Source organism: Stenella coeruleoalba (assembly GCF_951394435.1).
Source record: "Stenella coeruleoalba genome assembly, chromosome: 2".
In the NCBI taxonomy this organism is placed as follows: domain Eukaryota; kingdom Metazoa; phylum Chordata; class Mammalia; order Artiodactyla; family Delphinidae; genus Stenella; species Stenella coeruleoalba.
The window spans coordinates 149,766,027-149,779,956 of NC_137147.1; the positions used below are offsets into that span (position 1 = coordinate 149,766,027).

Sequence of the window (13,930 nt, forward strand, 5' to 3'; positions counted from 1 at the left end):
GTTCAAAGATTATTATGTTTTGACTTCCACTTGTTAACTTTAAAGACCCAACACTGAGAAGATTAAAAAAAAAGAGAATTGTAAAGATCAATCCTGATAAAGATGCCATTTCACAGGCATACAAAGTTAAATGAAACTCACAATGAGGTGAGAAACTGACATACAGGCTCTTTCCAAAAGATCTTATGTTAGAGCATCTCAACAGGCATTGTCCCTGTTGAATGGCTAAACTGAAAAAATAGGTTTGACTGGCTTAAAAATGGGAAAGTGGACAATCTGATAGCTATGTGATTTCTTTCATTTTAAATATCTGCTAGCAAGAGATTTAAAGGAGCTTACATCATCTTAACCCAATTTCTCCTTATCCAAAAACATTACGATTACAATTCATAGGCAGGTGCTGTTTGAATACGACCAAGAGTAACAAACAACATTTTCTCTCATGGGTTTATTTGAACCTAACTTTAAAATACACCCTTTCCTTACCCATAGTTTTCTTCACATTCAGAACATTCAGAAGGAGCAGTTACATAACAAAACAGAGATTAATGGGAACATAGATGCAATATATAGAAAACACTTACTTTAATTCTCTGTCCCTCCTGTCTTGCTTTGCTATTTAACTGCTTCATCTCGTGTTTTGTACCTGAGATCAAGAGGCATAAAATACTATTTCAAAATTTGTGTGTCCTTTCTAATTATTGCATTTGATCCCCTAGTAGCTATAAAACCTATACCATTATCCCCCTCAAAAATAAAAACAATGCAAACAGTAAACAATCTAGAGAAAATATGTGCTCTAAGGGAGTGAACTTTATGACCCATCAATGCTGACAAATGCGGGACAATGAGTAAAAACTATTTTATTTACTTTTTATTCACACAACTAGATTTTCCCATTTGTAAGGGAAGCTATTTATCAAAATCAAACAATCTGGTAGTTGTATAACACAACCACAAGTAACTTGTCAAAGGCTAAACAAAACACATGGAGTTTAATTCAGGAGTCATCATTCTCTGGGGGTAGTGAGTCTACATGATTTCATATTTTCTTCATTCACCAAGTGTGCCAGTTTCTTTTTCCTTTGTGACATCTCTCCTCTCTCCAATATTTTGTGATCTTGATCCTATCATCCCAATCTAAGTCTTATTTCATCCCAATCTAAGTCTTATTTCATCCCAAGTGGGCCTGTGTAGTAACATCATATCAGATTATCCAATTTCTTGTGTTTGGATCCATCCTTCATACCATAGTATATTGATATTTATAAAACCCTTTGTGCCATTCCCTGTGTCAAAGTTTATTTTTAATTGGTTCTCTATTTCTCAAAGGATAGACTTTATTTCTTCTACAGAAAGGTTATCTGCCTTATCACACTATTCACCTACAAAGCAAGGTGATTTACTATTTTCTAAAGTTTGTGATTTTGGTGCCTCTGTAACTTGTGGTCCCATCATTCTACATTTCCAGAAAGAGCTGTCTTCCTTTCAACCTTATTCACACAAATATTGTTTGTCCTACAATATTCTACTCAAACTCTTCCTATTCTACTAAGTCTTTCCTGACCACTCAAAGGAATTTCTCCCTCACCTGTAATCTCATGGTAATCAGTGAAATTACTTTGGTAATTAATTATTTGTTGCCTAATTAGAGCTTCTCACTGCTGCCTTAAAAGAGTTAAAGTTTTACAGTTTATTTAAAATAAAGATGACTTGGTAAGTATGACTTGTATTTCCAACCATATTTTCTGAACTCTAAGATACACATTTATTCACTTTTGACATTTCAGAAACTGAGTGCATCTACAAATCTCAGCAGGGTAAAACTGGGGAACCACAGAAAGAGCAAGTTCCTTAAAAGCAGGCAGACAACACTGTCATCCTTATTTACAAGGGTAGCTCTCATGCCACTGTGCTCTGCTGGGAGAAGAAAACAACATGTTCTCTCTGCTCCTAGGTACTCCCAAGGCCCCTACTGTCAAATGTAAATGAACTACACACCAGGTTCTCTCAAAACTCCACCCAGTATAACCCTTTCTGGAGTCAGAATGACCTCTGTTTGTTTTGCATAGATAACATGTGAAGGGAATTAAGCCCCTATTATGCCATCTCCAACTTGCTAGCCATCAAACTTCAAAGTGGTTATTAGCCAAACTCTTCCATATATATGAAGGAACAGATATTGAATACTTGCTAAGAATGGAGAGAGCACTAAGCAAAATTAAAGATCCCTTTAGCCACATCTGACAGAAATAGTCCAGAGTTGTTAGAGAAGTAACATTAAATGGATACAGATAACCTTTCGGACTCATTTTAGTGTCCATAGAATCTGAAAGCTCTATGTTTACTCTAGTTGAATTTTTATTTATTTTTGTTTCCTTTAACCCAAGTACCTAATCTATGGCTTTATGTATGACTCTCAGAAATCTAGAACAAATTCTGAATCCTTGTACCCTAATATTTTCATTTTTCTACCTGATCTGGTCTTTCAGGCTGCCATCCACATGTATTCCTGACAGCTGATCTGAGAAATGACCACTGCTGGTGCTTTTTAAATAAACTGTACCCTCATATCCCTTCACTGCAACAGGTAGCACAAGTCACACAGTATGTTTACAATGAAAGAACTCAAAACATATCAACTATTTATCCCTTAACAGAAAGTCCCTGAGATTATTTTGTGCTGAGTCATACACAGCAGCTAAGCTAAGTATTTTAAAGCCAACTCATCACCACATAACTGGTTTTCCCCTTCTCCACTAATAGGCCTAAGTCCGGAACTTCAGTAAGGTAGTTATTATTAGTATCCACCACCTCCGGCCCCCACAACCAGTGCAAAAGGGAAAAGCAAAAAAATGTTTGAGGCAAAGAGAAGCAACGTGCCTAGAGTCATACAGCTAAGAAATAGGAGTGCCAGAAACAGCACAGGCATCTTGATTTCAACATTCAAGCTCTTAAATTGTACACTATTCTGCCTCATGAAACACTATACCTGCCCAGCAAATTTTTAAAAAAATCAAATAATGTCCAATGCCCTCTTTATCAATTGCAGATCCTCTTCTTTTTTCACCTTTGTCCTCTCTCTCCTCCCATTCCTTCAGTATATGGCAGAAAATTTAAGACAATTCTTTGAGTTGGGAAATTCTAAGGTAAGGGGGTTAAAAATACTAGCACAGAATTCAGAATATGTGAGTTCTAGGCCAGAGTCTGTCATTAACTAGGCAAACTTTCTGACCAAATCTCATGTGTATTTTGTATCAACAGCACACATCTCAACCTAGCCAAATCTCATACTCTCTTAAGTTTCCTCCTCTACGAACTAAAAGGACTGGATATAAATAAAACACCTTCTAGTTTTGAAAATTCTTCTAGCTTTCAAAATTTGAATATTGCAAAATGGGGAGGGAAGGAAGAACAACACGAGCAAGATTGTTTCATTCTGCAAACCGTATTATAAAGAGAAGGGGGGGAGCTTCCCTGGTGGTGCAGTGGTTGAGAGTCTGCCTGCCGATGCAGGGGACACGGGTTCGAGCCCCTGTCCGGGAAGATCCCACATGCCGCGAAGCGGCTGGGCCCGTGAGCCATGGCCGCTGAGCCTGCGCGTCCGGAGCCTGTGCTCCGCAATGGGAGAGGCCACAACAGTTAGAGGACCGCGTACCGCAAAACAAAAACAAAAACAAAAACAAGAGAAGGGGGGGGGCTTCCCTGGTGGCGCAGTGGTTGAGAGTCCGCCTGCCGATGCAGGGAACACGGGTTCGTGCCCCGGTCCGGGAAGATCCCACAAGCCGCGGAGCGGCTGGGCCCGTGAGCCATGGCTGCTGAGCCTGCGCGTCCGGAACCTGTGCTCTGCAACGGGAGGGACCACAACAGTGAGGGGCCCGCGTATCGCAAAAAAAAATAAAAAATAAAATAAAGAGAAGGGAAAACCATGGTAGAAATTTAGCAATTAGAAAAAATAAGCACTCAAACTCTACTCAATTGAATGTTGTTCCTTTTCCAAAAATAACTACCACAATGGGTTATATGTAACCTGAAAATACTTATGATTAAACTGCCAACTCCTGGGCATTGATGGTACCTATAAATATAATTTCTATTAGTGGTTACCTACCAGTGAACTCATACCTTTTAAATTAAGGAATGCAAAACTCTGTATTGTAGGAAAGAGTATCAACAGAAAGACTTCTCTTTCCTATGAGCCCTCTCATAACCCCTTGCCCAGGGTATAAACTGCAACGGTACTTCGGCACTGTGAGCTTGGCCTAGGTTGGGTAGCAGAGCTTAAAAGGGCAGGAAAACCAAGATGACATGGCCCCTTGGAATTTCCGTAAACTAAAATGATCAGACAATATTTTTGAAACAGAATTTGTACATGAGGAAATATAAGCATGAAAATACATAATAAAATATTAGATATTTGGAGAAAATAGTAATGGTGGTAATAATAGTAACAGCAGCTTTCATTTATTGTATCAATAAATGAAATACTTCATAGCTATTATTATACTCCATCTTTACCAAAATCCTACAAAGTATCTGTAAGATTATCATAATTATAGAGATTAGAAACCTGAGGCACAAAGAGGTTATGTAATTTGTCCAAGGTCACAGAGCACAACTCTTCAGAGGCTGTGATCTTAAATAAAATGCTTCACTAAGCAGTGTCATCAATCAGGGCAATAATTTGTAAGCACAGAAGAAAGCCCTATAACCATTAATTAATACCACCACCACCTACTTCAAGCTTCACCAGCTTGTATCAATTTCGGTTCTTTCCCCTCCTGGAACTCCGCGCAATTAATCTAGTATATCTAATGATTCTTCCTCAATCTGATTATATTCAGCAAACACATACAGAGCATTCATTATATATAAAGCATTATACAGACAAAAACTTTTATATCAAAGTTTCTCAGGAGACTTCTGCATTCCCAAGAAAGAAATTGCAGGGGAAAGGAAATCAATTTTATTTATGTCCTTTACAAATATAAAAGAAGTAAAAGTATAGTATTAATAAGCATGACTGAATCAGAAAACAATTCTTATTCATTACACTTAGAATGCAGCACATTTGCAAATGTATTCATTCAAGCTTGTTTGTTACAAATAAATCTAGTTGATAAATTCTGACATATATAAGATTAAAGCCAACACTTATAGAACACTCACTATGTACCAGACACTGATCTAAGCACTGCCCACTGTACATGTATCTCATTTAATTCTCACAACAACCTTGTAAAGTAATTATTATTATCCCCATTTCACAGATGAGTAAACTGAGGTACAGTAAATTTAAGTAACTGGACACGAATCACACATGCTGTAAGTGGCAGAGCTGGGATTCATCCCAGGTAGTCTGGCCCCAGAGTATGTGCTCTTAATCACTGCCTCCTAAAGAGGGGGGGGTTGGGGGGGAATCTGAAACTAGAATAAATCATTAACACTGTAGAAAATAAGAAAAATCATGATATTCTCTGGCCTTTATGCCTGGTTACAAAGGTCAAATATAGAAAACATTCATTTGTAGGAAAGAATAAAAAATAAGGGAGGGAGGGGACAAAGTCATTAATTAATTATACCTCTGCCCATGTCTAAATTATCTGAGATTAATCGCTCCTTTCAGTCTCTGGTGCTTTAAATTCAATCACCACTTTCACAAATTTCTGAAAATAGAAGCGCTATTCAATCATGATGATGCTTTTATCTGTTCACGTGTGTGTTTTTGTTCTGCACAGGTGGGGAGTAGGTCAACGGTGCTGTGGGTAGTTCTGATAACCGGAAACTCAACCAACCACCTGTACGCTATGAGGCTACTTTTCTGGTGGTTTTGGGAAAAACAGGGAAGACACACTAGAAAGAGCTCTGCTGTAGTGACTTTTCTTACTTCTGAAAATGGGCATAGGGTGAAACACTGAAAAGAAGTTTGTGGCCTCTTAGCCACACAATTCCAGTGGAACTCACTTATGCATCAAGGTTACTAGAGCAGAATGGTATCTTCATCAAAATTAAAGTCAGGACCTATTAGGCAAAAAGTATAAAGAGAAAAAATTCTCCTTGAAAAGTTGTTAAATAAATATTGATCTCAACCCTTCATGATTCTGTATAGCCAATTGTGTACACTAAAATGTATAGTAATACAGTATTAATAGAGTTCATATGCTAAATACTGCTTTACAGTACTGCAAAAAATTATTGTCTCCCTTACAGTTTTTTTTGAAAAGTTGTTAAATAAATATTGATCTCAACCTTCATGAATCTGTATAGCCAATCTTGTACACTAAAATGCATAGTAATACAGTATTAATAGAGTTCATATGCTAAATACTGCTTACAGTACTACAAAAAAATTATTCTTTCTCCCTTATAGTTTTTTTTTTGCGGTATGCGGGCCTGTCACTGCTGTGGCCTCTCCTGTTGCGAAGCACAGGCTCCAGATGCGCAGGCTCAGCGGCCATGGCTCACGGGCCCAGCCACTCAGCGGCATGTGGGATCTTCCCGGACCGGGGCACGAACCCGTGTCCCCTGCATTGGCCGGTGGACTCTCAACCACTGCACCACCAGGGAAGCCCCCCATTTTGCAGTTTTTAGATACCTTTTTATCACGACGTACCACAAAAAGTAAAATTAAAAATTTTTCTATCATTAATGTAAAATCAAATTATTTATTAAATGAGATTTTCAGTGATGGAAGTGTGTTATTTATACAATATAGTAAAGTCTAAATAAATGTCATTCACATAATTTCTACAAAGGCATCTGCAATTTCATTAAAGCTTAAACTGACTTAATTTTACTAACAATGTGTCAAAACTAGCTTTTGGCCAATATCATTATTTATTTCTAAATTTTAAAAACTCACTGTATTAAAATACTAACGAGAATTAAGTACTTTGTTCAACTGAGATTCTTATTAACAAAATTGTATCCATCTATACTCATAATTATGAAAAACATGGTCAAGGTGGTAAAAGGTATTTAATAATAAAACTCAGAAAGTTGACAATCTTCCTATAAAGGAGTGCTGAGGACAGCTTCAAAGATAACCATAAATGTCTCTCCCTGATGAGAAGACTTCAGGGGAGAAATAAATGGTTTGAAATTGTAAATAAAATATAACATCTTGACTAACACAGAATCATGACTAGGATAAAGGAAAAAAGTTATTGGAAGAGTAGATTTCACCGGGAACAAAAAGAAAGGAGGACAGTAAATCACTGTTCTATCAGATCACTCAGTAGCCAGGCAGGGAAAAAAATGTGTGTGAATATAGTGTGTGTGTGTGTGTGTGTGTGTGTGTGTGTGTGTGTGTGTGTGTGTGTGTGTGTGTGTGTGTGTGTGTGTGTGTGTGTGTTTGCGTGCGTATGGCTGTATGGGATATCTGGAGATTAATCTGGATTTTTATAATAGAAAACTACTATAAAATCAATTTAACTTTTCACTGTACATAACATACACTGAAAAAACAAATTAAGAATAAAAAACTGCATTTCACATTTGACCTATAGATCAAATAGCAAAAAGAAAAGCAAGATTTGCTTTGAAGTCCATCTCTAAAGGTAAACTTAATTTCAGGAACATGAAATATATAAATGTTTGGATATATTATTATGGTCTCTTCTCCTAAAATCCTATTCAGTACTCAAGTAGAAAAACACTGAAAGCTTGAAAGGGAAGTAAGGTACAAAGGCACCATTTAATGTATATTAAGAAATAACATGTTATCACACAGTAACTCAAGGCTCTGAAAGAAAATAATCCAGTATCAACTAGTATTGTCCTCTAAGATATAAAATCCCTACTTCAAAATCGAAACAGGAAACCTATCTTTCCTATTCACAATATTATTCAAAAAATAAAAAAATTTTAAAGGTGGAAGGAAATTTGGATATCAACCAGTTTACCCACAAGATAAAATATCACGTCCAAGATTAAGTAGCAGGTTCAAAGTAGTGTCAATAGTAGATCCTGTGATACCCAGGACAGTGCTGTTTACACTACAACTCAGCTTTCACAGCACTGATTTGAGAGAAGGAAACACTAAAACCCATGTTTAACAGTCTCTCTCTACAGTTTCCTGGATTCCACAGGACTATCCCAGTTCTTCTCCCAAGTATTTAAAATAAATTAAACATATTTACAGCCAAATATAATAGCAAAACCCATATTTTAGTAAGTATTTTCACTCAGCATTTTTCAATGCAAAACAGTGTAACCCATATGGAGACTATGAATTCCAATCACATTATTCAGGTTTTCTTCCACTTAAACCAATTTGCTTCTAGAGTTAAGTGCCCATAAATTTTATGCTTGTCTATTCTCTCTTGGTTAATTCTGAGAGAAATAAATAGTTCATTATTCATTCAAAGTATGACCTTTTGGAAAAGGTAGCTCTTAACCTCATCAATTTACTGCAGAATCTGGGGGCACAGCCTTTAATTTTATTCTCAATTCTTTGGTCTAATTTTCAGTCTCTCAGTCTCATTTTTTAAAGTTTTGGGGAATTTTTCTGTTCTTTTAATTTCTGTAAAAGGCTCTAAACTTTTAACCTTTCACTGTATAGCATGTTAGCTTGGTCCTATTTTCTCTTAACTGCCAACCAAGAAACGTCATCTGTTGTATCTGTTTTGATATGCTTCCAAGAGACAGGGCTATAGAATCCCTGATACAAATCGCTGATGACTACTATAGCAAGAACGTGAGAGGGGAGACTAGAAGCTGGTCCTCTGAGAGCTCTCAAGGCAAATAAACAATACAAGAAGAAAAATGACTATGTTTAGAGATTACTTAGTGAGGCATTCCAAGCTCTTCCAGCTTTAGTAAAGGGTATTACAAGCAGTTGAGGTGTAGAAATAACATCAAGAATATTTCTTTCATTGTAGGACATAAAATGAACTCCCATAGTATGACAGTTAAGGGAAAGAATTAAAGCTACTATGAAGGTACTGGGTATTCTAATATATTCCCATAAAATACATTAATCTTCACTTCTCTTAGGAAATAGAACTCACATATGAAAGAACTTACTTATTCTGCCAAATTATCTTTACAATTTTAATCAAGGGTTGATGAGCAAACTTACTCTAGATGAGTCATAAGAGGGGCTTGGTTGACCACTTGTTCCCCAAGATGTTGTACCTCCTCGTTCATCCATACCTAAGGAGAGAAGAAAGTAAACAATATAAATCCAAGAGGATACAATGATGGGTTTTGTTTGGTATAGCAGATAATACAATTCAGTGGGTGGTATCTGCATTTGATTGGAACTGGCTGTGTATCAATCCTTGCCTCCGAAACCTGCAGAAATAAGTTACTTGGGAGTATCTTTATCACTGCTCTATACAATGCCCTACATACATTGCCAATGTAGGTCTTTGGAGATTTTTGAACAGAGCATAATCTAGGTCTCTCCACCTGTCTCCACCCACTGCTACTTCTAAGAGTAGATGAATGCCCCACCCCCAACTTTCTAAAGTTTAGTACTGCCTCCATGAATATACGAAGTGAATAAGGGTTAGAGAAAATGAAGCAAGTCAAACAAGTGCTCAAGTTAATAAAACTGGTTTCTATCAAAGCACTGAGTAGCTATTCTTAACCGAAGACATCAAACTATATCAAACCATATCAAATCAACATTAATTATATCAAAACTAATCAAAATGATGTGACAACTCATCCTAATAAAATCTCCTCTAAAATCTGATTCTAAATGAGGAGATCTATTCTTAAGAAAATTGCAAAGGAAGACTCAATGTGACAAGGATAAATTACCATTAACAACAAAACAGTTCACTATCCTCCTTAATGTACCTTCTGAAGCTTTGGCTCCATTATTTTCACCTTCCAATCAATTCCCAGAAAAATCTGAAAGAGTTGGAGATCTCTCAATCCAGCCATTTCTCCCTTTTCTGTTTTGAAGACCAGCCTTTCTCATCCTTGACTCCTAACAGGGTACACTTTCCCAACCCCTTCTGAGACTCTTTCTATGATGAAATACAAATGGTTGACTTCTTTTGTTTCATTCTTGCACGAGAAAACTCTAGATGTTACAAAAACAAAATTCTGTTAAGTTTAGAACCTCTTTTTCTTCAAAAAAATTCCTTGAAGTCTTCTGTGATTTAGATGAGAAGTGGTCTGTACTAAGTTAAATGCTACAAATTCTCCAATAACTAGCCACGATTCCCAAGGCTCTTTCATAGGGACCGAATTGTCATCTGAAGGACTAGGTGACAAAAGCAAGGAAAGGAAGTCAGTACCCAAAGTAAAATTTACTAATTCAGTTAGTAGGACCCTAATTTATTCTTTTTATGAATCTGTACTTCCTATATCAAAAACAGTACAGAGAAAAGATGGGTACCTACTATAAATAACACACTAAGCACAATTTCAAATGAATCAGAAGCTTTAAAAACACAGATTATATGTAAAAACAACAACAAAAGAAGTGTTTTTGTTTTGTTCATTCTTGGAGAATTCTTATTGAAATTCTAGATTTAAGAAAGATTCTACAAGTCTGAGGAGTATCATGTAAAAACACACTTTGTTACTAAATATTTCTCCAGTATCCAGTTACCTGTGGTCTATTTTTCAAGCATTTTCTTTGCAATCAACACAGTAGAATAGCAGATAGGATTCCAATGAGACCCAATCCAAGACAAAGACTACTATCAATCTACAAAATCCATTAATATAAACCTACTTACGAAACTGCAAATAATTTTAGGAAAAGTTTTATTTAAAAAGATCATACTTTCCATTTGTAACTTTTTTCCTAAATGAGTTATATTTTTAAAATATCATATATCCAAAGTAAAATGCAAAAGTAAATTGGCTCCTGAAAGCAGGGTCTCAAATATTTGCACACCCATGTTCACAGCAGCATTATTTACAATAGCCAAAATGTAGAAGTGACTTCAGTGTCCATTGACAAATGAATGGATAAACAAAATGTGGTATATACCTACAGTAGAATATTATTCAGTTTCAAAAAGGAAAGAAATTCTTACACATGCTACAACCTGAGGACATTATGTTAAGTGAAATAAGCTAATCACAAAAGGACAAATAGTATATGGTTCCACTTATATGAGGTACCTAGAGTAGACAAATCCATAAAAAGCAGAATGGTGGGCCTGGGATTGGGGAGTAAACATAACTTTCATTGATTTAGAACATACAATGCAAACTTATCTTGATGATCCTATTTCTAATGAAAATAATTCATTTTATGACTCTGAATTGCCTTTTATCAAATAATTAATAAATACGGGGGCTATGTGTTATTTTAAATACATTTATAAAAGAAAATAAATGGGTATCTGCTATGGAAAACATCTCACACAAAATTTTAAGTGATAAATGAAATTCTGTGAAAACACATACTTAATTCTTATCAAGTGACACTAATTACTTCCACAACATGAAAGAAGAGCAAAGATTAATTAAATAAAATTGTAATTAATTAAGCCACCAACTAAAGAGTACTACATACCAAGGATACAAGACATGTAGAGGGCTCAAAGGATCCTATAGAATAACAAGGATCTGGCTAGGGTTTAAAAGAGCTCTACAGCTTGATTGTTAATGTATCTAGACTCTGAGCAGAAGATCGTGGCTGGCACTGACAAAGGCAAGAGTCATCCTTTAGCATCAACGACTCCTTTCTGCTCAACACAATGGCTGTACAAACACAGAATTACAACAGGAGTAATAAACTTTCCAAAGCTTCAGCCACAAGACCAAGGTAACCAGGAAAAAAGAAATTACCCACAGAAAATAAACAATACAGAAATTATACAAATTGATCAAAATCTGAAAAACTATGTATTAACAAGAAAATATACCACAGTTGCAATAATTAGGAGGAAAACATTTCTATTAAGATATGTCTGAATCACCACTGCCATATATTTTTCTTTCCTTCCTATTTCTAGTCTACATATGCCAATTCAACAATTTTTGAGATGCCAGTGCCTCAACTTACAGATTAAAATGGTAGATGTAACAGAAAGTTTAGGAATAAATAAGTAGCAGAAACACTTTTGAGTCTTGCTTAACTTTCTAATTAATCTATTCTATTTCTCTGCAACAAAATTAAAAGGGTTAACCAATAATTTAATATAGAGATTTAAATGATACTTTTTTAATCTTTTATATACAGAATCTCTTAAGTACCTGCTTTTCTGAATGGAATCAATTAAAATCCAATATATGTTTTGATTCCATGTGCCTCATTTTAAAAGGCTTAATATTTTATTTAACATTTTTCAGTAAAGAACAAACTGCTTCCTTCTCTTGTGAAACATTTAATAAGGAAAAGTAACTGAAAGCAAATCATAAATTACTATACATACAGGCACTTCCCTAAGAGGCTGGGAGCCTGAAGAAGGAACACAAGGTGTAACCAAGTTTTTGAGATGTCAGAGAGCAAGACTCTTGGAGGAGCAAGTAAACTTAGCCAAGTAAAATATCTAGCATTACTTTCTTTCCTATGAAGGACTCAGGTACTACTTTGCCTGCCTCCTCTCTACTGCCACCATCTTTTTTGACTGAAAGTGCTCTCTTTCTTGAATCAGTATAAAATTATCGCACAGCTTCTATCCTACTACTTCTTTCATTCTCCTAGCACAAAATCCTAGAGACTTCTCTAGGTTTTTAGCCATTAGCAAAAACTGGAAACATTTTTTTGGGGTAGTGACTTTTCTATACCCTATACACCTGTTCCACACCACCCCCTGCCAATCTGGGCCCCCAGGGGCTCAGAAACAGTACAGGTTTGTGTACATGAAGCATTATTCAAGCTTTGTTAGGCTCAGACAAGACCTACCTGGAGGTAAAAGGGGTGAATGAGGAGTAAAGCTGCTGACCAGCTACTCTCCCACCTGCTACCACTAGACCTATCACCAAAGATTCTGTCACCCTAGACTACGAGGGTGAAGGGAGAAACACATCTGGAATTGGAAAATATTTCAGGTACTGGTGGGGAGTCTAGAGAGCAGAGAAGTAATGAAAGGGAAAGCAGGGTGGGGGATAAACAAAATCAAGAGAAGAGTAGTTAGGATATTCCTGCAGCAAAGCTATAAGAAAAACAAGTCAGGGCTTCCCTGGTAGTGCAGTGGTTGAGAATCCTCCTGCCAATGCAGGGGACACAGGTTCGAGCCCTGGTCCGGTAAGATCCCACATGCTGCGGAGCAACTAAGCCCGTGCACCACAACTACTGAGCCTGCACTCTAGAGACCGCGAGCCACAACTACTAAGCCCGCGAGCCACAACTACTGAAGCCCGTGCACCTACAGCCTGCACACAGCAACAAGAGAAGCCACTACAGTGAGAAGCCTGTGCACCGCAATGAAGAGCAGCCCCCACTCGCCGCAACTAGAGAAAACCTGTGCACAGCAACGAAGACCCAATACAGCCAAATATAAACTTAAAAAAAAAAAAGCTTTTCAGAAAAACAAGTCAATACAGCCACATTGCTTTGTATTATGCCCGAGAGTTATTCCTTGTGGAAGAGGGACATATATAAAGTTGGGAGGAACAGCACAGTGGATTGTATACCTCTCTTTCTCTCTGTCTCTTTCTCTCTTTCATGCACATACACACAGCTTTTGGTAGCAGTGAAATCAGGTTTTTATTCTAGCAAATAAAAGGTACTTCAAAAATATCAAATCCCAACACTGTTATAAATAAGGAAAAGATAATATACTTTGCAGGACTGCCATCTGCTATAGGATGATTCAATAGATGATTTGATAAAAGAAATCTGATTGGAGATAGCTATGTCAGATAACCAAAGCTATGGATGTATCTCTTCAGTAGTTTCTTCCCTCAGTTTTATTTGTGGGGTAATGATATTCCTTTAGATCAGACTCAAAGGCTGCAATCAATTGTAAAATAACATACACCTAAAAACCCACCACCACCGTTTTTT

The 13,930-nt window shown here is 36.6% G+C and overlaps 1 protein-coding gene across 8 annotated transcripts in view; it reads right to left on the bottom strand.

The window, feature by feature from the left end:
* The window catches only part of TCF12 (transcription factor 12), a 383,172-nt gene that overhangs the window by 224,604 nt on the left and 144,638 nt on the right, over positions 1-13,930 (bottom strand). For 6 of the 8 annotated variants that reach the window (XM_079912043.1, XM_079912044.1, XM_079912042.1 and 3 more), the window contains exon 4: positions 9,083-9,156. In XM_079912043.1, coding sequence (XP_079768169.1) covers positions 9,083-9,156 — 74 coding nt within the window. Of the gene's footprint in view, positions 1-584; positions 647-9,082; positions 9,157-13,930 lie in introns of all 8 variants that reach the window. The other 2 variants (XM_079912048.1, XM_079912047.1) reach the window with 1 other exon arrangement.